The 23,497-nt window shown below is 48.7% G+C and overlaps 1 protein-coding gene across 1 annotated transcript in view; it reads left to right on the top strand.

The window, feature by feature from the left end:
* The window catches only part of ALK (ALK receptor tyrosine kinase), a 714,463-nt gene that overhangs the window by 591,852 nt on the left and 99,114 nt on the right, over positions 1-23,497 (top strand). Inside the window, exons 7-9 of the mRNA XM_024731532.1 lie at positions 2,634-2,765; positions 10,403-10,534; positions 12,704-12,804. Coding sequence (XP_024587300.1) covers positions 2,634-2,765; positions 10,403-10,534; positions 12,704-12,804 — 365 coding nt within the window. The remainder of the gene's footprint in view (positions 1-2,633; positions 2,766-10,402; positions 10,535-12,703; positions 12,805-23,497) is intronic.

Genomic DNA, 23,497 nt, shown 5'->3' with positions numbered 1-23,497 from the left:
ATGTAAAAAATGACGGCTTCTGGATAGTGGGATTCTGGGCATTGTTTTGTTGATTTTTACCCTGGTTTTGAACTTTAAACAATAGGCATATATTTTTCAAGTGAAGGAAAGTAAAAGAAACTGTAAAAGTAAAAGCTCTTTGGGGAATGACAGGTAATTGGTATATGAAACCTGCATGTGTTCGTGAAAACACACGATGAGAAACAAGGCCTAATCATAAGGTGTGAATAAAACAGGACACAGCTTACATTTGTTTCCAAGTTGAGGAAGGCTTTACAGGCATTTTCTGTGGCTCATGTTTTCTTCGGTTGGGCTGGGAATGAGGGTCATAAGGTCCTAACTGTATTTCATGATCATGTACAAGGCATAAGAAAAAATACTTTGGAAACTAGAAATCACCAAGCAAAAGTGAAGGAGAATTTTTCTTATTATCCTAAATACACTGACGTCTTCCTCACATTACTCCAAACTCTTGCTGCTATCACCAGGTCTACTTCGTACTTTGACCTTCTTGTCACCCTCCTGTCAGAACCCTGTGATTATATTGGGCCCGCCTGGATAAGCAGGATAATCTCCCACCTCGTGATCCTTGTCTTGATCTCACCAGTAGTCTCTTTTCACCACATAAAGTAACATATTCACAGGTTTGGGGGATTAGGATATGGGTATTGGGGCAGGGTTGGGGGACACAGCATTATTCAGCCAGCCACAGAAGCATAACCTAATGTGCAGGGTTTTTGTGAACCCTCCCAGGGGCCAGGCACTGGCTAGGGCTGGGAACACACAGAGACTCAAGCAGCTTAGTGGAGAAGATGGGAGCATACACGTGTGTTCTAGTGCCAGGTTGCAACGAACCAATGCCAGATGCATCTAGAGCACAGCGTTCATGGGGAGAGACAGAGAGAGGTGAGACAGGAAAGGAAATTTGGGCCCACATCACAAAGGACCTTTAAGAACAGGTTAAAGGGTTTGGATGTGATTCCCTGAAGGAAGAAGGGCCTGTGTTTCCCATGCCCAGGAACTACTGAGAACATCCAGCCAGGCTGGAGGCTGGTCTGACAATGCCAGGTAGCCATCCGCCATCAGCTGACAAATTGAGCCTTATCTGGACTAGCCTGTGAATGAGGGCCCAGGGCCACCTCCAACACCCCCTTCCATGAAATGGAGAGGCCAGCTTTGCAGTCTGACAAGCTGGGTCTAAATCCCACTTATCAGCTGTGTGACCTTAGGCAAGTCACTTAACCACTCTGACTCCATTTCCCCACTTAGGAAATGGACACTATTAAGACTTGCCTGGCTTCTTTACAGAACCAGATGGGCTGAGGTATACAGAGAGATTCTAGAAGTAAAGAGGCTGGACTTGATGTTAGTTTCAGTGCTGTTGGGAACCAGAAAATCATGGAATTTTAAAGATCTAACCTGGAGAGTCCCACATCACAATCAGCTGTAAGGTTTTATTAAAATCAAATTTAGTAAAGAAGAGTCTAATTTCACAGCCAGGGTTAAAGAAGCCCGCCCCTCATGTGAGGCCCAGAGAAGCTGTGGGGCTTGGCCAGGTGAGGGTCCTGGTTCATCCTCTCCACCACCCAGCTGAGCATTGAGGTAGGTAGTATGGGGGTGGGAGGACTGTTGAGGCACTAGCTACCATCGGGATAGAGCTAGGAAATAGGACAGAGAGCAAGGCAGCCAGACCTGGGGGGTGGGGATAGGAGGTCAACCCAGGTGGGCCCTGCCCTCTCATCTCCACAGGGGCTAGAGGCTCCCCCATCCCATACCAACCGAGGCTGGGTATCAGGAGGCACAGTCAGAAACACCAGCCAGGCCCTTGCTAGGCGGTCCCCAGGCAAGGGACCCATTCAGTAGGCAGGCTGGGCCAGGCCAGCTGAAGCTTGGCTCTCTGAGGTCCCAGGTTAATAAATTATCATAACTCATCATTCTTGATACAAAAGCAAATACCTGCTAATATGTTTGCTATAAACTGCCCCCTCTCCCTTCCTCCACTGGATAATATGACTTATCTAAGAATTTCAGAATTGGACAAGACCTTGGAAATACCATCAAACCCCTCCTTTTGTAGATGGGGAGACAGGGGGCCAGAAAGAGAAGGAACAGGGTCAGCATCACACAGCCATTCATGGAGGAGCCAATCCAGGGCCCAGAGCCCTGCTCTTACGACGGCGTTCTTTTCATTTCAAAACAGGAAGTGCTGTGTGTTTTAGTCACTCCAGTGGTGGAATCTGGGGTCAAGAGCATGGGGACGATATACTGGACCAGATATGCCTGTTGGTACCCCAAATTTGACCTTCAGGGGAAAGCTGTCTGTGTGCAGATGAGACTCCACCTGTAGCTGTCCACCTGGCACACTAAAGCCGTGGGTTGGAGGACCCCAAAGTGTTGGGGAACATGGCTCAAACCTCGGGCCACTCTACTACTCACATCACAGCCAGGGGGCCGGGGGGTTAGGGCTTTGACTTCCTCTTAGCCTCCTGGTGTTGACCCTGGTTTCGGCCAGATTAAAATGGGGTAGTCTCAGACCTTGAGATGTGAACGGCGTGGGAGGGATGCTCTCCCCGCAGCCTTCCCACGGGGCCACCCAAGCTGACCAGTGTCATGTGTCTCTGTGTGCTCTCCAGGAACATCCCCGGGCTCCAAGATGGCCTTGCAGAGTTCCTTCACTTGCTGGAACGGAACAGTCCTCCAGCTCGGGCAGGCCTGCGACTTCCACCGCGACTGTGCCCAGGGAGAAGATGAGGGCCAGCTGTGCAGTGAGTAGATGGGGCTTCTTCGCCCACCCTGCCCCACCCATGCCCACATGCCCTCATTCCCCCACCATCAGAGGCTTGAATGACCTCCCTTATGACCAGGGCCACTTGTGTCCTTCTGGTGGCAACTTTCAAAAGCTACACAGTCTTTAAAAGACAGGGCTAAGACCCATGGTTTAGAAACAGCATATAATTAAGAACCAAGCAAGATCTTATAAGTTTTGCTCTCAACAGCCTCATGTATAGAGAAAAAGTGCAGACTAAAGCCCATCTCTAACGTGACATGAGAAGCCCTCTACACCAGGACCTCTGTCACATTTTAAGCCTTTCTTTCATCACCCACCTGCCTCCCTCCTCCCCGCAACCTTCCATGTACCCCAGCTCCAGCCATATCAAACCACCTCTCAGCTCCCTCACACCTCCCTGGCTTTGTTTGTGTCCTATCCTTTCCCCAGAATGCCCTTTCCCATCTTAAGTCATATCTGCTCCTTCAAGATTCACCTCAAGAGTCAATCCTTCTGGGAAGCCTCTTCTGACCATTTCCCACAAGTATAGTTGTTTCTTCTCCCTCTGGAACCCGCCCCCTGGAATCCATGCACCGTAACATTCATTACTTTTTAACAGCTTTTTAAAGATATAATTTACATACCATACAATTCACTCATTTAAAGTGTACGATTTAGTGTAGTCACAACTGAGCAACCATCACCACAATCTAATTTTCGAACATTTTTATCACTCCAAAAAGAAACCCCTCGCAATCTCTCCTCATGTACCTCCAATCCCTCCCCCCCACCGACCCCCTCACCCACTGCCTAGCCCTAAGTAACCACTAATCTACTTACTGTTTCTACAGATGGGCATTTCATATAAATGGAATCATATAATATGAGGTCTTTTATGATTAACTTCTTTCACTTAGCACAATGTTTTTGAGCCCCATCCGTGCTGTAGAATATATCAGTACTTCATTCCTTTTTATCGCCAAAAAATATTTCATTGTATGGCTGTACCACATTTTGTTTATCCATTCATCAATGGATGGGCATTTGGGTTGTTTCCACTTTTTGGCTATTATGAAAAATGCTGCTGTGAGCATTCATGTATGAGTTTTTGTGTAGACAGATGTTTTCATTTCTCTTGGAAATGAAATTTCCTACCTAGGAGTAGAATTGCTGGGTCGGATGGTGACTCTATATTTAACATTTGGAGGAACTTCCAAGCTGCTTTCTAGAATGGCTATACCATCTGACAGTCCCACCAGTATTGTGTAAGGATTCCCATTTCTCCATATCCTCAGCAAAACTTACTCTTTATCTGCCTTTTTTTTTTTTTTGCGGTACGTGGGCCTCTCACTGTTGTGGCCTCTCCCATCGCGGAGCACAGGCTCCGGACGTGCAGGCTCAGCGGCCATGGCTCACGGGCCCAGCCGTGAGAGGGCTTTTCCCGGGGATCATGTGGGATCTTCCCGGACCGGGGCGCGAACCCGTGTCCCCTGCATCGGCAAGCGGACTCCCAACCACTGTGCCACCAGGGAAGCCCTATCTGCCTTTTTATGTTAGCTATCCTAGTGGGTGTGCATCCATCACATTTCATGGAGGTGGCTTCCATGTCTCTCTCCCTCACTGTGGACAGAGTGGGCCTGGTACTCTTCCCCATACCAAAATCTCAAACGATTTCTGGCACAGCATAGGTGCTCATTGACTCTTTGTTGATCAAAATGAATAAGTGGGTTGGGAAACCTGGGTTCCCTAGAGGAAGCCGGTTGCTGAGGTCACACTGGTAGTTAGGGGCAGAGTTAGACTCCCAGCACAGTGCTCCCTCCACTTGAAGACAGTGTTCTCAGCTGCTCCCTGGCAAGGAGTAAACACTCTAGAAGTTTTTTCTAGGGAAACCATGGACACTTCTAGCACACACATATAATGAGCTAAAAAGTAAACTAGATCCTGGAGCAGGGACAAGTAACACGGCATCTGTCCTTGTAGTGCTGTAAACCCAACACAGGGGCAGGGAGTGAAACAAAGGTGTTGTGGTTGGGAAAGGATGCAGCAGCCTGGGGTGCTATGGAGCTCGGACACCCAACAAATGCCCCTCCCCTCAGATACACCAGCCCCAAGATGCTGTGACCTGCCAAATAGCTTTTAAGAAGGTAACAGTGTCCCCCAGGTCATTTGGAGGACAGATCTTCCCTTAGGGAAAGAAAGGTTTTATTTATTCCCTTTTAAATGAAACTATAAAGAAATCCATTTTTCAATTTGAAAATCATCCTTTTTATACAAAACTTTCCAATGAAGTTTTCCAATAATCATGGAATAGTGGTTGTTCAGATAAAGCTCAGTAAAGAGTTGCAGGTAAAGCCCTTTGCTTATTCCACACTGTTCTGCTCCTGGCTTCCTCTCAGAGCTCTCACTACACACATGGACCAAGAGGAAGCTAGGCCTGCCCATGTTGCCCTGGACAGGGACCTGTCTGTGTGTCTCTCTAGTTATTTGTCTCTGTATTATTTCCAGCAGTGCCTCTGAGCTGTGTGACTTTGCTTTGGCCTTTTTAAAGTTTTTGATACCCACTTCCCAGCTGAGACATAGGTCAGGGAGTCCATGTCCTGATTTACAACTGGGGAAATGAAAGCACAGAGAAGGTAATTGATTTGTTCAGGGTCACACAGCATGTCAGGAACAGAGCCATGATTAGAGCTTGGAGCCTGCAGGATCCAGCCCATTATTGTGGACTTAGGGCACTTTCCCACCGTTTGGGGGCTTGCCATTAATGTGTTTTCAGAGCCAACTCCAAGCTTGAGGGCAGCCTGGTCCCAGTAAGGAAGGCAGGCACCTGGAGCCCAGAAGGCTTTTCAGCCACACTTGCAAAGCTGTTCTGACCAGCTGTCAGAATGACCACTCCGCCCTGAAGAACACCCCCATGGAGCTCTTTGCTACAGAAATCGGTTGCTAGAAGGGAAGGGGAGTTCAATTAGAAGGAGGATTATTCCAATCTTTTGGCCACTCTGATCTTGGCAGTACTCAGTAAGTATCCTTTTCCTTTTTGGGCGCCCCACTCTCTCTGGCATTTTTGCTGTTTTCCCTACCACACTGGCTGATGTTGATTCTGGAAACCATCCCCATGAAAATAGCAACAACGATAATAATAGTAACAGCTAAGATTATTGAGTTTATTCTATATTCCAGGAGCTGCTCCAAACACTCTTCATGCGTCAACTTATTTCACCCTCACAGCAATCCTATGTGATGCTATTATGCCCATCTTACAGATGAGGAACCAGATTAGTCCATGAGCAGACTGTTGGCCAGTGGCTGAGCAGTGATTCAGACCCAGTCTGATTCCAAAGCCCATGCTCTTAATCACTGCAAGCCAGTTTCACTTGTTTCGTGAGTTTCCAGCAGTTCCTAGCACAGCCTTCACTACATATCTACCCAGGATGAAGGGACGAGGAAAAGGCAGGGGAGGTCCAGGGACATGATGCCCGCTGACGTGCTGATGCCCATGATGCATTAAGGACAATGCTCTTGGCCTCACGTGGTCCTTCCCAGGTGGTCTGGAACCTGTTAGAACATCTTCTCTGAGCAGTGGTCACTTTAAGCCTGTTGGGGATGTCCAGGTCTTCTAAGGAACCCCCATGAGGGTCAGTAATCTTGAGCGAGAGTTTTCAACCAAAAACTGCCACGGCTAGAATTCGGAGGGGAAACTTAGGTTGTATCCTGTCAACTCCCAGCCTCAGCTCCCCACATTTTCTCTAGAAGGAATTACACGCACACACTAGCGCTTCATTCAGATTATCAGACGCAACCTTGTGGGACATTTCTGGCTGGGATAAGTAGGGGACCTGAAATGGAGGTGGTACTGCCCTTGCCCTTCTCCATCCGATCCGTTCACACCCCGTCCTCCAAGCCCACACACCATACACGGCACACCTTCTCTTTCTAATTAAACATTGCCGATCCATGTTTACATTCCAGGATGCTGTAACCCACTGAAGGGTGTCTTCAAGGTTCCCTGTGTGTCCTGAGCAATGGCCTCGACGGCATGCAGTGCCCCAGAAAAGGGTCAGGTGGCCCCCCTTCATCCCTTGGATGGGTCATTGACTCTCTCAGTATTGCAGGCAGCTCAGTCCCCCTCCACATACTCAATAATCTCTTCGGTTTGGTGGGCATACGCTTCCTATCAGGCAAAAACGGGTTTTTTTTTTTAAGTTTATTTCTTTATTGTAAAGTAAAACATGTTGGTTGTAAAACATTTGGAAAATCAAAAAAGTACACAGGAGAAAATAATTATTGCCCATAAGCCTCCCTCTCAGACATTCAGAGATAACCATAATATTTTGATGTATTTCTTCTAGCACTTTTCCCATGACTCTATATTTTCAAGGAAATGTATAACATATTTATCAAAAATGTTAACAGCGGGGCTTCCCTGGTGGCGCAGTGGTTGAGAGTCCGCCTGCCAACGCAGGGGACATGGGTTCGTGCCCCGGTCCGGGAAGACTCCACATGCCGCGGAGCGGCTGGTCCCGTGAGCCATGGCCGCTGAGCCTGCGCGTCCGGAGCCTGTGCTCCGCAACGGGAGAGGCAACAGCAGTGAGAGGCCCGCGTACCGCAAAAAAAAAAAAAAAATTGTTAACAACGTTGTCACACAGGAAGGAAAAGAAGTAGTGTCATTTGGCCTGGAGTTTATACTTGGCAGCTCCTGGCAGCTGCTGCTAAGGTCACATCTCTATGACTCTATCAATTTGTGTCTCTTAGAGTGGAATCAGGCGTCATAAGTGCCAAATGTTCTGGGATTGATTGACCCACACACAGGTGATTTGGCCATCCAGCCAACAAAATAACTGGCTGCAGCCCAAGAAGGGGGTGGGTTAGAGCAGCGCTTCTCAGACATTAAGGTGCAAAGGAGTCACCTGGAGAGCATTAAAAATGCAGATTCTGATTCAGTAGGTCGGGAGGTAGGGAGGAGAGACCTGAGATTCTGCAGGTCTAACGGTCTCACAGGTGATGCAGATGTGACTGGTCCCTGGACCACATTTTGAGTGGCAAAGGGTTAGGAGACTGAACCCACTCCCATGTCATTCAGCAAATAAGTATTTAGGTCCTACAATGTGCCAAGCACTGAGCAGGTGATCAAAGGGGGTGACACCTTAGACGCGACACTGGGCGCCAACACTGCTCAGCAGTGGACTTCACAGCGATTTCCCCAACCTGGCCTGATCTGCCAAGGGCTCGGTGCTGGTACCCACCCCACCATCGTCCTCAGGACTGGTCTTGCTGAGCACATGCCCTGATGTGCTTGCAGTGTTGGAAATCCTCTCGGCACTCCTGCCCACCCTTCAAGGTTTTAATTGGCACGTAAATTGCCCGTTGACCTAACTAGTTTTGCCTGCCTCGTCTCCTTTTATTCAGTCAGCCAAAAAGAAAGGGGCTTCCACTCCCAGCTCACCCTGGATGCTTTGTCAAGCTGGGACAAGGACGGGCCTCCAGAAGGTGGAGAGTGCCGGTGACTTTCCTCATTCCTGTCCCAGCGGGAGGCATAGGCATTTCCGGAGAGGCAGCTGAGGGACCTGTCTCTGCCCTCTAGGGCAGTGTTGGCAGTTTCAGCCTCTCCCCTGCTGATACGTTTCCCTGTCCCGGGTATGAATGATCATTAATAATGCCACCGCCGCTCTATGTTTGCTCAACTCTGTTTGCAGAATGTTTCCACACTCTCTCCCTTACTTTGTCCTCAAAACAGCCCTGCAAAACATACAATAATCTTACCCCACTGTATAGATGAGGGAGCTGAGGCTCTGAGGAAGGAAGTGACTTACCTGAGGTCACAGAGCGGAAAGCAGTGAGGCCAGGACCAGAGCCCAGGTGTCCGGTTCTGATGAGGTACCAACACCCATAAGTCAGGCTAAGTTCTCTGCCTCTACCTCCTAAAAGGGTAAGGAGGGAATGATACACTGTGCAGAACCCAGCTCAGCCCTGCCTCTTCCTTCTACCAGGGGCCCGTTGCCTGCTAGAATCTTCCATCACAGTGTTCAGTTTAAAGCACATGTGTGAAGGACGCTTTGTGGAAGGTCACTTCCAGCTACCAGTTAGTTTTTGCTAAAGAAGTGAATGTGAGATCCCTTGAGGGGGATATAAAAAATAAAATAGAAAGATCTCCTTAGTTTTTGGATTTTTAATCAGGGGAACATGCGGTGCTTGCAGGGGGGATGATTTCTTCAGGGGGGTATAAATGGGAAGAGATGCTCAAAGTCAGTGACAGCCTGTTTTAATTTATAATTCTGCCTCTGTGTGAAATGCACAGAGAATCAGGGAGAAATGAGTAATAATTCACTAAGGTGCTGTCGCAGCCAGGAAGCGGTAGGGCCATCTTTGTCAGCCTGCTGCTGCCAAGAAGGCTGAGACAGAGGAAGGACACTGAGAGCGGTGGGTGGGTCCGGCTCGAGAGCTGCTGTGTGGAGACAGGCCTGGCCGGGGCTGTTGGGTACTATCCGGGTAGCCACCTGGAATGGCCCACTAGCTCCTTGGGGCTGAGAGCCTTCCCTGCAGCCATTCTCCAAGTAAACCGGAGCAAGGGAGCTCTCTCTACCCCTCTCCTCCTGTCCTCCTCCTTCTGTGGGCAGTGGGGAAATATATGGTGTATAGAACTGACTGTGACCTCTTTAATGGGACCCGAGGTCGGGCTGATGTAGAGAAAAGCGTTAACAGGGCCCTTTATGCTGAGCCAACAGATGATATAAAGAGGCCCCAGGGACTGGGATTGCTTAGTCAGGATAGGCTAGGTTATGCGGCAGTAATAAACCATCCCCAGATTTCCGTGGCTTAACATAACATTTATGGTACCTGTCCACTAAGGGTTGGGGTAGGAGAGGCCTCTACTCCTTGGGATCTCACCTGCTGGCAGAAGTGCCACCATCATGCAACAGCACCCCCAGGAACGAGAACTCTCCTTGGCTGCTTTAGCAGAAGAGTGTGAAAATTACACCAGGCCTTTTCACAGCCTCAATCCACAGGAGATGCACACAACACTTCCACTCACATGTCATTGGCCAGAACTAGCCATGTGGCTTCACTTAACTGCAAGGGGTTGGGAAATAAAGGGGACCAAATAGATAGTTTTGAGCAATATGTGTCTCTGCACGCAGGGGTGATTTGAGGGAACCAAACCAACCAACCCCCAGCCAACACTACCACTGCCACCACCATACTCTTATCATTGTGCCATTAGAAATGCATTTCAGTGAGTTATACACTGGCTTTTCTAGGATCGTGTTCGTGGTGGATCTGTATAAAGAGCACAGAATTTAAAAGCAGAAGAGCTGGGTTCAAATCCCAGCTGGGTTACCTGTCGGCTGTGTGACCTTGGTCAGGTTGCTTAACATCTCTGAGCCTCTGCTTTCTCATATATAAAACTGGGTTAGCAATACCCCATATTATTATTTTCTGAAGATCAGAAAAGTATAAACCAGTACACGTACAAGTTAGGGATTGGGCTTCTCTTCACAATGAGCATGATTAGACATTGAGGGTCTGGCTGGGGAGCTATCATTAACGAGCATGGTCATGCCTGGCTAACTTTACTTGCTGTTGGCATATTTTGCCTTTAGCAGTCCTGGAAATGACTGTACCCCTGTGCTCTCCCTGAAGGTAAACTCCCTGCTGGTTTTTACTGCAACTTCGAGGATGGATTCTGTGGCTGGACCCAGAGCTCACTGTCACCCCACACGCCCCAGTGGCAAGTCAGGACCTTAAAGGATGCCCGGTTCCAGGACCACCAAGGTACCACCCTCTCTTCCCTTCCCCTGGTGCCCACCTGGCCAGACGATAGACTTGGGGCACCACCCCAGAGGCACTGGACCTCCCCCAAGGACCTGCCCTGGGGTACACCTACACAATTCCCTCTTCACACTCTCTTGAGCATTAGAATGATTGAGTCAAGCCAAGGCTAATGTCACCTTTTGATCCTTAAAATGAGAACTTTGATCAAGGATTAGCTGAAAGATAAGAATAAAAGCAACAATAATAATAACCCATTCATTTAACAAGTGTTTGTTGAAACCTATTATGCATCAGGAACAGAAATCCTTGAGAGATAAGGAAAGCTGTAGCCCTCTTTATGACTGGGGAGGCTAAGGCTCGGGGAGGCTAAGGCTCAGGTAGGCTGTTGCGTCATTTGCCCCAGAACTGTGCCCTGGGAACCTTGCCCCATATCTAGACCATTGCCTGCGGCCCGCCTTCCTCAGTCATACCCCCCCAACCCCGCATCCAGCTGCAGCTGGCAACTCCCACCCTCCCCCCATTAGAGTCCCTGCTTGACTGCCAGAGGGGCAGAGGGCCTCCACACACCCAAGAGATGCCACCCATGCTGGGCTGGGCTGACTCCACGCCCGGAGGAACTGGCCTCGGGATCAGAGGAGGTCTGTGAGGCCAGCGTATCTCCAAGAGCTGGGCTACTGGAGAGGCCAGACCACCCAGCCATGGGCCTATCCTAGGTCTGTACACAACGGCTAGGCCTGAGCAGGCCCTGGGGCCCACTTCTCTGCAGGATGGCGGGCAGGGGGGTCTCTCTCCCTTCCCCTCCCCTGTATTTACCTGCTCTTTGTGGAGCTAGAGTCCCTTGTACCAAAATTTCTCTCTTTCCAAGCAACGATCATACATCCTACAGATTCCTTTAAGGATTCATAATAATGATAAATGTGAGAGAAGACAATGTCCAGATCAACCACTGAGGATCTCAGAGCCCGTGCAGTCCTGTCCTCGGTCCCCGGAGCTGGCTGCATCTAGTGAGTTGGCTTTGGGCCCCGTTAAAACGGAGGCTGAGTCATGGCACCACGGGGGAGCGCTGCAGGGCCCTCCCCAGACGTGGAGGCCAAGAGCGCCTGCTTCTCCTCCCGGCCTCCTCACTGCTCTGTTGAATACCTCTAGTGACAAGGCTGTCACTGCCTCCAAAAGTAGCCCTTTCCATTGTTTAACAGGTCAGAATCAAACACCGCTTTTCTTCGTCAAGCCCTACCCCTCTGTAAATTCTACTCATTGGCCCTGATTTCTGTCTCCTGGAACCCCACAGAACCCCTCTCCCACAGAGGCAGCCCTTCAGATATTTGAAGATAACCATTATGACCTACCGACCACGAAAGGCCTTTTCTCTCCAGGGTCACATAACCCCAGCCACCTGATGTCTCCTCAAGGATGGGCAGGGTGCTTTCTAAGATTTCTGGCTTGGCCTAGTTACTCAGCTCTGGACCCACCTGAATTTGTTACTTGGTAGTAACTCTATAAAGACTTTGCTAAGAGAGAGAGATAGAAATGAAGGACTGAATTCCTACTTGGGGTTCTCTGAGGCCCCTAAAAAGGCATGAGCTCACTCTGGCCCCATCTCCATAGCACCAACCAGCTACAAAATACTCCTGGAGGTTGGCAAATGCTTCTTCCCACCACCACGTGGGGCTGGGGCTCATGTTCTGCCAGGTTTTCAGGCAGGTCAGTGCTTAGAAAACAATAAATGAGTCTTCCTGGTCAGGGCACGGGGCACAGGATGACCTGGGCTCCGGAGAGGGGAGAAGACAGTGAAGGTTTAGAGACCATTGGAGGGCAAAGCGCTGGCATGACTGGATACGGGGGGCAGGGGTGGGCCTGGGGGAGTCCAGCATACTTCAGGCTGCTCCCAGGCTAGGAGCTAAAGCTGGTGACCTTGGGAGATCAAGGATGCAGTAACCCAGATGTATGGTGCTGGGACATTGCAGGCCATTTGGAATGAAGACCTTTGCATGAGCCAAGTTTTGTAGACAGTGGTCAGCAGGTCTTCTCCATTAGAGGCCGCAGAAAACCTGTATCCTTAGAGACGTCCTGAGGCTAGAGAAGCATGGTACAGGGCCCATTAACCCTGCACCCCGAGGCCCTTCAGTGTGCGAGGATGGTGCGTCTTTGACTCTTTTCCTCTCTGCCCAGGCCACGCCCTGTTGCTCAGCACCACCGATGCCCCCACCTCTGAAAGTGCTACGGTGACCAGCGCTACGTTTCCTGCACCGATGAAGAACTCTCCGTGCGAGGCAAGTCTCACTGTTCCTCTAGTTCTCTGCCTTCTCCTCCCACCTCTGGGCACTTCCAGATGAACCCACACAGATGAGCAAAGTAGCCTGATGGTCGGGCTGCTTGTTCTCTTGCAGGAGGACGAGAGGGCCATTTGAGCCAACTTCCAGGCAGACAGTACCCGCCAACGTGGTAAAGTCCCATCTGCAGAGAATCTTACCTTAAACACCATACTCAGCTTCACTGAACTATTTGCAGTAGGACCTTGATTTAAACAAAACCAAAAAGTATTTCCAAGGCACAGCAGGGGAGGATAACAGCGACTTGCTACAGAATCCTTTTTAAAAATGTCAATCTCTTATAATACATTTTAAATATTATAGAACATCAAAACTTTGACTTACATAAATTTCTCTAAGGCATCAATGGCATTCAGTGAGGTACCTCCAGAGCCACTTAACCAAATGGTTCGTGTAGCTGTTACCTCTTTAATGTGAAGACTGAGGGTGTCATGATTCTTAACACAAGGTCACATTCTCTAGGGACCAGGAGATGTGCTAGACCCCAACAGGGCCCAGTGATTAAGCTCGTGGACTCTGGAATCAACTACCTAAGTCCAAGCCAGTTTCCATCACTGACTGGCTGTACAATTTGTTTGATCAGCTAATAACCTCTCAGGACCACAGTTTCCCCACCTGGAAAGTAGAGACAATAAGAATGCCTACCCCAAGGAGGTGAGGCTTAAATAGGTTAATATATGTAAAGGGCTTATCACAAGGTCTGGCACAACGTAGGTACTACAATAGTTAACCAACAGTCTCTGGTACCCTGTATAATTATGCAAAGGAGAAAGGGGGAGAGGAAGAGGACTTAGCCAAAAACCTGCCTCCATGCTCTTGGAGAGCCGTGCCGTGCCTGTGCTTCTTTGCACTCCCACCAAGCACTGCGTCAACACCTTGCACACAGTAGAAAGCCAGCAGAGTTTAGATTCGTCTGTCCTCTCTTTCTGGAAACTCATAGGTGAAACACCTTTCTGGCTTCATTTCAGGAAAATCTCTGTGCCCTTGGAGCAATTTGTTCCCTTTGAAATAGTGGGCATTGTGAAACTGACTAGATTCACTTCCCCTCTGAGGGGCTGCCAGCAATCCCAGCAATCCCAGGCAGGTGGGGCTTTGACCAGCAGAGATGCAGGAAAGAGCCTCTTCCTGCTTAGGGGTACAGGCAAATTCAAGCCCTCCAGGCTTTTTGTGAAATAAAAACCCACAAACATAAAAAAAAAAGAATGGAAAAGATGTATCAATGATTTTTTTTCTTAATCAGAAGAATGGTCAGATTAAATCTGAGGCTTTACCCAGTAGGCAAATAGGGGTTCATGATGTGTAGTTTGTAGCAGCCTTACTCCTGGTTCAATTTTATAACTCTACGTTTGCCCCATCTTCCTTACCCTCTCCTAGTTTATGTTATCTGACTAGGTTTTGTGTATCTCTGTGAGCCACCTTAAATCCTTTCTTGAAGAAGTCAGGGCACAAATAAATAGAGTCATTATGTTAAATCGTATTTGAGAAACCACGCTTTCCGGTGCAGATGATGGACTTACTCAGTCCTCATTGATATTTCTCGGGTGCCACAGAGCAGCACCTAGAAAGGGAGGCTTCTTAAGAGGAAATCTAAATGAGGAGAGTTGGTTGGCCCATCTGAGAGGTGAGGGGGATCCTTAAAAGCATTTCATCTTTGAATTTATTCTTCACTGGATTTAATATGAGGCTGATTTCAGAAAAAGAAATGTCAAGGTAAAACTGGTATTTTTCTAATACTTCATCATTTCTCTGATAACCTTTGGGTTGATCAATAGCTTAAACAGGTGTTTTGTTTTACTGGCCTGTTCTATGATTCCTCCAGTCACATTTGCTCTGGGCGGTTTCCGTTATTTCCTGCCCTTTTCCAGAACTTGGCTCAGCACAAGGAGTGAAGGGAAAGCAATGAGTCCAGTCCGCAATCAGCTCAGTTATTTCGCATTCAGGTTTCAGACTATTCATCTCAGGCTGATGGGTCTTTGAATTTCCAACGTTGGGGGAAATGTTTTCATCAGAAAAATAAATGACCAAGATAGAAATATGCATTTCCAGGTTCGTAAGCCCTGCCATCTATTTCACTCGAATCCTAAATGCCGAAGGCAGGAAGTTGATTTCCATCCCTCCGGCTGGTTCTGGGCGGTTTCCGTTATTTCCTGCCCTTTTCCAGAACTTGGCTCAGCACAAGGAGTGAAGGGAAAGCAATGAGTCCAGTCCGCAATCAGCTCAGTTATTTCGCATTCAGGTTTCAGACTATTCATCTCAGGCTGATGGGTCTTTGAATTTCCAACGTTGGGGGAAATGTTTTCATCAGAAAAATAAATGACCAAGATAGAAATATGCATTTCCAGGTTCGTAAGCCCTGCCATCTATTTCACTCGAATCCTAAATGCCGAAGGCAGGAAGTTGATTTCCATCCCTCCGGCTGGCTGCTGTCAGCGACGGGGAAACGGATGTTGCATTGCTGTGTGAGACTGTGTGAGGTTAACCCCCCAGCCCTAAAGAGGCCTCCGATGGCTGTGGGGCCCTAGTGCAGGAAGGCGGACACCGGATAGAGCCAGGGGTGAAGGTCTCTGATGAGGGGCGGGCCCACGGGAGCAGGCGGCTGGCTGAGCTGAACTCCAGGCTGACACCCACCACTGAGCATCTTCTCTAAACTCTAACAGTCCTGGTCCATGGCCTCCAGGGAGCTGAAGTAATTGCAGGATAGCTCAGAATACCCCAAGAAACCCCACAGTCGTCAGTGGGTTCCATAGGGGAATTGGTGTCGCCTTCAATGCCTTTCCTTGAAGATCTAGCTGTAAGCGAACTAGTAGGCCTAGGTTTCTCCAGCTGCGGTCACTTGGAAAACATGACAAATGCAGATTCTTGGGACCCACCCCAGACATCCTGAATGATGTAACTGACAGGGGCCCGGGGATCTGCATTTTCAAACCCCACACTTGGTGATTTGGACGCACACTGAGACTTAAGAGTGACTGGCCATAGGCGTCCTTGCCAGTTGTGACCGAAATTCATTCTGAGCCCATGCTGAGAGCTGTCCTCCATTACCTGGGACTCCAAAGAATGTGGTGTGCTTTGCCTTTTAGAAAGATGAGTCACAGAAGGGGGCAGAAATGACAGGGTGGGGGACAGACGTGGTAGAGACAGAAGGGGCTGGGAGAGCACCTCTCAGAGCCCGCGTGGAGCCGGGTCAGGTGCCCACCGACGATGGAGACAGAGCCAGGGTGTGTCTTTGTGCCAGCCAGCTTACAGAGCACTCAGAAGCCTTCCAGCTCCGGCCTCCTCCCTCCAGACCCCTGCAGCACCGCAGCCAGCCGCCTCTCTCCACCGTCTGCTCTCGGTGCACACACTGCATCCACCCCGGCCTGCACGCTTGCACGAGGGGCTTGAATATTTAAAGATTTCCGCCCAGCCCTGCCCCGCCCACCTACCACCAGCTATTCCCTGCGGGAAAGTGAGGCACCACTTATGATATAGTCCGATTTTATTTTATTTTTATTTTGCGGAGCTCCAGTTCAAATAATTAAAGTTGTCTCTGGGGAGGAGAGCCTCACGGTGGCTTTCCTGCGCTCGCTTGCTGTCAGAACTGCTGGCCTCCGCTGTGGCTGGGAGACACACTGGGATGTGTTTAGCATTGCAGCTGCTGGTACTAAAAAGGACGGGAGAGTGGCAGGGGCCGTCTCCACCCCTCCCCTGCCTTTCACACATCCTAGAAGCCTGAATGTCTCAACAAGCCCAGTGTGGCTTGAAGTTCTATTTTATTTGAATAGCCTGCCTGTGACTAGAATAGTTTATGCCATGTTCTCAGGACAGAACAAGGCTGGGGAGGCGGGCGGGGAAATGGGCTTCCCTCAATCTCCTCCCCGCTCCAAAACATGGAAGTAGTTTTTCATCTATGAGCTGCAGGAATGAAAGGGACACAGGAAGCGGCACGTGAGCCACTTAATTTGTGATGACAGCCTAGGGCAGGCCGGTTCCTGGCTACTGGTCTTCTGATTTTGCCAAAGCTGCAGCCGCCTCTGAGCTCTCCCTGCACACACGTGCGAACACGCAGGCACACACACGCTAGGGCTGGCACACAGCCGGTCCTTTCTACTCCTGGCATCAGCCCTGTGGTGATAAAAGCTTTCATTAGCGGCTAGGAGCTGCTGAGATGGGAGCAGAAGGCGACCAGAGGGCCTCCTCCATGTTGGCATAGGCTATCTGGCCTGCAGGGAAGGAGACCTCAGCTCCGTGTCATTAAAACCAGCAAATGTGGGCAGAGGAACGTGGGAGAGGAGGCTGGCATCTGGAATTGCCTTCTGCCACCTGTTAAGTTCTGCTCAAAGGCCCGCTGAGGAGGAGCCCGCTATGCAGGCAGGGCCCCCAAGGCTGGAGGCGAGGGAGTTGTTCAGCGAATTGCACTCTGGTTGATTTTGTAAGGCTTTCCGGGCTGCTGATGACCATTCCTGGACACAGGGCCCATCCTTTCCCAGGGATTTGGCTGGCGGGGCATTCTCCAGCATCTCGGTGTAACCCACAGTGAGTGTCCTGGCTGTGTTGATGGGGCTTGGTCAAGCTGGCCTCACTCCCTCCCCACGGGCAGACAAACAGGACTTCCAGATGGAAGAAGACAGGAACTTCGTGACTCCTGTGTTTTAAGAGTTTATTAAATTCAATAGCAAAATCCCCCTTGGAAAGGCAAAACAAGGAGAATAAGAGTAACAATAATTCCTCTAGGATGGCTTGAGGTAGAAAAAAATGCAAAACCTGAGTGGCTCTTCCTTTGTCAACCCCACCAAACCCTCAACAAGCAGGAGCTAAAGACGCTAAGAATATTCTGTGCAGCTCACTTTCTGGAGTAGATCCTAGGTGTCAGGGGCTGCCCCGCCCGTGATCTGGGTCAGGGTTCATGCAGGGCTGAATGGAGCATTCCATCTGTTCAGGACAGGAAAGAAATGTACCCAGAGATGCACAGCCAGTCCATACAAAATCAGGATCAAACTCAGGTCTTATGACTTCAAGCCTCGTGCTCTTTCTGTCACATTGCCCTGCCCCCAATGGCAATGGTGGGTGTACCTTCTCAGTTTCTGGGGAGTTGATGTGGGCCTCAGAAGCATCCCTGAGGACTAGCATGGCTCTCACCTAACCCAGAGGCCTCACCCTACCTCACCATAGATTCCTCATCTCCAGAGGCAGGAAGGGAATTCATACCATTTTGTAGCGGACTAGTTACCTGCTTTGCCTCTCCTCAAGCTGGGACTAGTTGCTGGGTCTAATTCCTGAGCAACCAAGGTGACACTGCCACTCACCTTGTATGTGCCTTGTTCTCAGCCCCAGGTGCTCTCACTTATTTTAGCAAATCAGGAAGGAGAAGCTACCCCAAGAGGCTTCACGAGCTGGATCCTGAGTAAGGCTGTCATTTCCTGGATTCATTCCGCATTCTGCCTAGAACATGGGCCCACCTGGGGAGAAGCAAACTTCAGCCTTCCCTTCTCCCTACTTACTGTCCTCCCCTGTGTCTCAGCTGAGTGCTGACTGGTAGAAGAGCAAGCGGTTTCTTCCAGAGTCCACCTAGGACAGCATCTGCCTTGTGTGGCCAAGCAATGCTGCACAAACACTTTGTGGTGGCTGCAGAAACCCTCTTTGTAAACAGTTAGGGCTCAGTGCCAAGCTAGGGGGGATTCTGGGGCAACACCGTCCCTAGCTCCCCTCCCACGAGCCTGAGCACCTTTGCACCGTGTTTGAGGCCTGGATATCCAACTCCCGTCTCATCTAATGCTGTGACATCCACTGCAGTGACAGAACGCTCACCGACTCACGGGCAAGTCCCGCTCGTCTTTGGACAGCTCCAGGCTTCAGTGTTTGCTTAAATCAAGAGCGAATCCAGCTAGACTTGCCAGGGCTTGTTTGTGCACCCTCTACTCTCTGCACCCCTCCTCTTCGGCTTCGAGGAGCCTTGAAGAAGCAGGGATAGAACTCCATGCTTCCTGTGCGACATCCAGCTGGGCTGTCCATCTCTGTCCAGGACGTCATGGTGGGCCCAGCAGGAAGCACAGGGCCCCTCTGGCTCCCATGTGGTGATGCTGACATCTCAAGCGAGTCAGAGCAGCGCGGTGGCCCCAGGCAGCTGCCTCCCCCCTGCCCCATGGCCCGAGAGTTGTGACATCTCCCATGTCCAGAGGAACCCAGCTGGTCATTCGGGGTCAGGACGAAAGGAGCATCACCAAGGCAGTGTGACGTGATAGGAGAAGCAGCACCTTGAGGTCATTCAGACCTTGGTGGAATCCTGCCACTTTCTAGCAGGGTGACCTTGTGCAAATACCTCACTCTTCTCAGCTTCAGTATCCTCTGCAGGGCTGTTGGGAGAAACAAGTAGCCAAGATAGAAGAGTGCCCGGCCCGGATCTGGACACATGGTAGATGCTTAATAAGTGTGGTTTCTGCTCCTCCACTGCTGCTATTACTATTATTACTTTTTGTGTGTGTGTGTGTGTGGTACGCGGGCCTCTCACTTTTGTGGCCTCTCCCGTTGCGGAGCACAGGCTCCGGACGCGCAGGCCCAGCGTCCATGGCTCACGGGCCCAGCCGCTCCGCGGCATGTGGGATCCTCCCTGACCGGTGCACGAACCCGTGTCCCCTGCATCGGCAGGCGGACTCTCAACCACTGCGCCACCAGTGAAACCCTACTATTATTACTTTTGTGATGAGTCTAAGATCAAAGGCCAGAGCCTGCTCTATCCTGAATCTGGAGAACTTGGTCAGGGGCGGCACCCTCAGGACGAGATACATGGCAGCTGCCAGGATGGGACCAGAAAGGCAGCGTGGAACTTGGCTGGGTTGGATGGGCGCACAGATGCCTGGTGGGAGGACTGAGGAAGGGAGGGGCACAGAGGGTCCTCACTCAGGCAGGGAGCCAGTGAGTATTCATTTCAAACACACCATGTGACCGGCCGTGCAGGAGACAGACCGCAGGAATCTGGGATCTTTTTAGTGTTTATTCAGCAGAAAAGTTAAGAACACTTACTTTCAGTACAACAGGTCCTGGTCTCCAAGTTACTTATGAACCACTTGGCTATGTTACGTTAAAAAGCAAGCCAAAATTCTTAACTAGAGCCCTCAAACACCCTAAATCTTTGTACTCGTAGGAGAAAGAAACCTTCCCTTAGTCTGGGACTAAGGGAGGGACCCTTAATAACTGTAAAGTAACTAAAGGAGTACGGTAGCCCCCCCTTATCAATGGAGGATACGTTCCAAGACCCCCAGTCGATGCCTGAAACCACAGATAGTACCAAACCCCATGTATACTGTGTTTTATCCTGTACTGACAGGTGGGTAGTGTATACAGCATGGATACACTGGCCAAAAGGATGATTCATGTCCCAGGCGCGACAGAGCGGGTCAGCAGGAGATTTCATCATTTTGTTCTGCTACTCAGAACGGTGCAGAATTTAAAACTTATGAATTGTTTATTTCTGGAATTTTCCGTTTGGTATTTTTGGACTGCAGTTGACCTTAGGTAACTGAAACTACAGAAAGGGAAACCGCTGATTAAGGGGACTGCTATATTTTTTAAATAGTGATCCCCGCCCGTGTGTCTGGCACTGTGCTAAGCATCTCACTTGCATTATCTTATTAACAAAGCAGACTTGTGAGGAGTTGTTACCCCCATTTACTGATGCAGAATCTGGGGCTTCAAAAGCTTGAGTAACTTACTAGTCACCCTTGCTAGTGAAAGGCAGAGCCAGGATTCAAAACAGGTCTGTCCAACTCCAAAGCCAATCCTGCAAACACTCTAAGGTCACTGGACTAGACTTAGGTCACTCGAGTCAGTCAGTCTCCCTAATTGGGAATAAAACTGCCTGTGTTACTTGCTCGAGGATCAGATGAAAATAGGAAAGCTCTTTGCAATCTCTACAATATTTTATGAGCGGCAGAAATTATTATTATCCCTCTTCTTACTCTGCCTAGGCGTGAACAAGCCACTGCTGGCATAAATTCAGACGTTCTGATTTCTCCTCTGGGTCAATTAGCAACATGCAGACGGCTTGGGAGCATTACTTTGCATAGTTCCTCGTATTAGCACCAGGGGGATGTGCCCAATGAAGCTGCTGCATCATAATTAATTAATTAATTGTACAGCTTCTCAATCGTGAGCATAACCTTGATCCAGGATAAGCGCAAACTAGGAGACTCCTCATCGATTCTCGAGGGTCCAACAAATATAGCCCTACTGAGATTTGGAGTCAAAATAATTCTTACCTCAGTACCTAGAGCTGGGAAGCCACTGGAACCTAGCATTCTGTCACCACTTACTGTAATGTGGTTGATGCTGCCAGAACACATGCTAATGGGCTAAAGTAATCAACAGCCATTGTAATTACAGTCAGACATAATTAATTTAATACCTTTGAGTCATTCAAACTTAATACCTCAGCCATTACATGATGAAACTGAGGCATAGAAGAATTACTGTCGAGGCTCGTGGGTGCGAATAAAGTCCTCCTGGGCACTTGGCAGAGATTTGGGTCCGATTCCAAGTCCACCTGTTCATCATACGTCCCCTTGTGGCTCCCACTAGTGGTGACCATTATAACACGTTCGTGTGGTCCACATGCACGGGCCAACCTGTCGAAAGCACACTCTCCCCAGCTGTCAGGGCATAAACAGTCCCCAGGCGGCTTTGCGACTTGCAGATACTCGCGTGCCTGGAGTCCATTCTCTTTCTGATGGCTGTTCGTGAAGGTTGTAGGAATTTCATTTCACAGAGTCAATCCTGTTCCCCAGCTAAAGGATTTCGAAGCTATTTCTCAGCATCATCTCTATCACCTACAGAGAAACTGAGGCACAGAGGAGATTGTTTGCCCAAGATCACCTCATTACAATGTAACTCAAAAGAAAATATTGTTTTCTTCCCACAAGACTGGAAAGAGAATTCTATAGGGAACCTGGAATATAAAACACTGGACTGAAATTTTTAATACAGCATCCTTCATCCTGTCCTATTCTGCTTTTTGTGAGCTGTTTATCTCTGTCGTTGTTCCCTACCTGCTTTTTCCAATACAGGAAGAGGAACTAACATTGATAAATGTATCTGGTAAGCTGGGCACTGGGATCACACAATCCTATTAAAGTCTCCTAGTGACTCTATAAGGAGAGTACAGTTGGCCCCATTTCACAGATGAAGACTGAGGCCCTGAGATATTATGTCATAAATAAAGACAGAAATGTTCTTTCTGATTCCAGAGCCACAGCATGACCCCACTTCGTTCCCCCGGAAGCTCCCACCTTCCCTTGGTCTTCCTTGCAAAGCCCACAGTTCAGGCCAGAGAACCTGATCCTCCCCAAAGCGGTGAAAAGACAGCACTCTCTTCTCCCACTTTCCAATGATATCGGAATCCTCCCTTGATGCCTTTTCTAAGGCAGCGTTTATTGTTTTTTCTGATTACAGAAATGCTCTGCATTCATTGTAGAACATTAGGAAAAACTAAAGAAGAAAATTGAAATTGCCCACAGTCTTACCCTCCAAAGATAACCCCTGTTACCATGTTTGTAAATTTCTTTCCAGGCAGATAAATGTAGATTTGAGCAGAGGGATAGATAGATAAAGGGTTTATACAAATTTGGTATCATACCGTATAAGCATTCTGTGTCTTCTTCATTACTTACTATTGTATTTTCCTAGATCAATATCATTCTTCATAAATATGATTTTACCCTAAATTTATTCATTTTGTTCTAGTTACCAAAAGTAATGGATGTTCATTGTAAAAAATTTAGAAAAGAAAGAAAATACCAAAGAAGGGAAAAAATACCCGTAACTTCGTAACTTCATCAGCCAGGGTCCAACAAATATATAATCTTCATTGCTTTTCTTGCTGTGTTTTTGCAAAGGGGGCATGTGGATGTCCCTGGCTGGGTGTTCTGTGGCTTCAATGTGATGCCTGAGAAAGCAGGAAAGACATGGGGTGCTGTTTTCAGAAAGGATCTCAATCTTTTAAGTCTCTTACATGGCCAGGAATCCTTAAGCCTCCGTAATTGCAAGTATTTCCCAGCATATTTTATTTGCTTGTTATCAGAAATCCACATCTGGCCTGCTTCTTGCTGAGTCAGGTTGATTTTTCATTAGGCTATTTATAGCTAGAGAGTTGGTGTTTATTTTTTCTGGGTGAATTAGAAGATGGTGTACAAAACACTGGGTTTTGCAGTGAAACAGTACTCTCAGTTAAAATTAATAAGACCACATTGAAACCAAGGACCTCTTAAAATTACAAATTCAACCAAGGGAGAAAGGGGGGTGGTGGGAGCAATTGGGAGATTGGGATTGACATATACACACTATTGATACTATGTATAAAATAGATAACTAATGAGAACATACTGTATAGCACAGGGAACTCTACTTAATGCACTGTGGTGACCTAAATGGGAAGGAAAAAGAGGGGATATACATATATGTATAGCTGATTCATTTTGCTGTGCAGTAGAAACTAACACAACATTGTAAAGCAGCTATACTCCGATAAAAATTAATTTAAATAAAATTACAAGTTCACACCCAGAATTAACAGCCCTGTTGCATCTTAGATTGGGAAGAAGCTTTAACCTCCATTCAAAGCTTGGATGTCCTTGACGACATCCCCAATCCTGGCCATCCAGTG

Source organism: Neophocaena asiaeorientalis, unplaced genomic scaffold (assembly GCF_003031525.2).
Source record: "Neophocaena asiaeorientalis asiaeorientalis breed wild unplaced genomic scaffold, Neophocaena_asiaeorientalis_V1.1 scaffold689, whole genome shotgun sequence".
NCBI lineage: Eukaryota > Metazoa > Chordata > Mammalia > Artiodactyla > Phocoenidae > Neophocaena > Neophocaena asiaeorientalis.
This window is presented reverse-complemented; position numbering and strand designations above follow the sequence as displayed.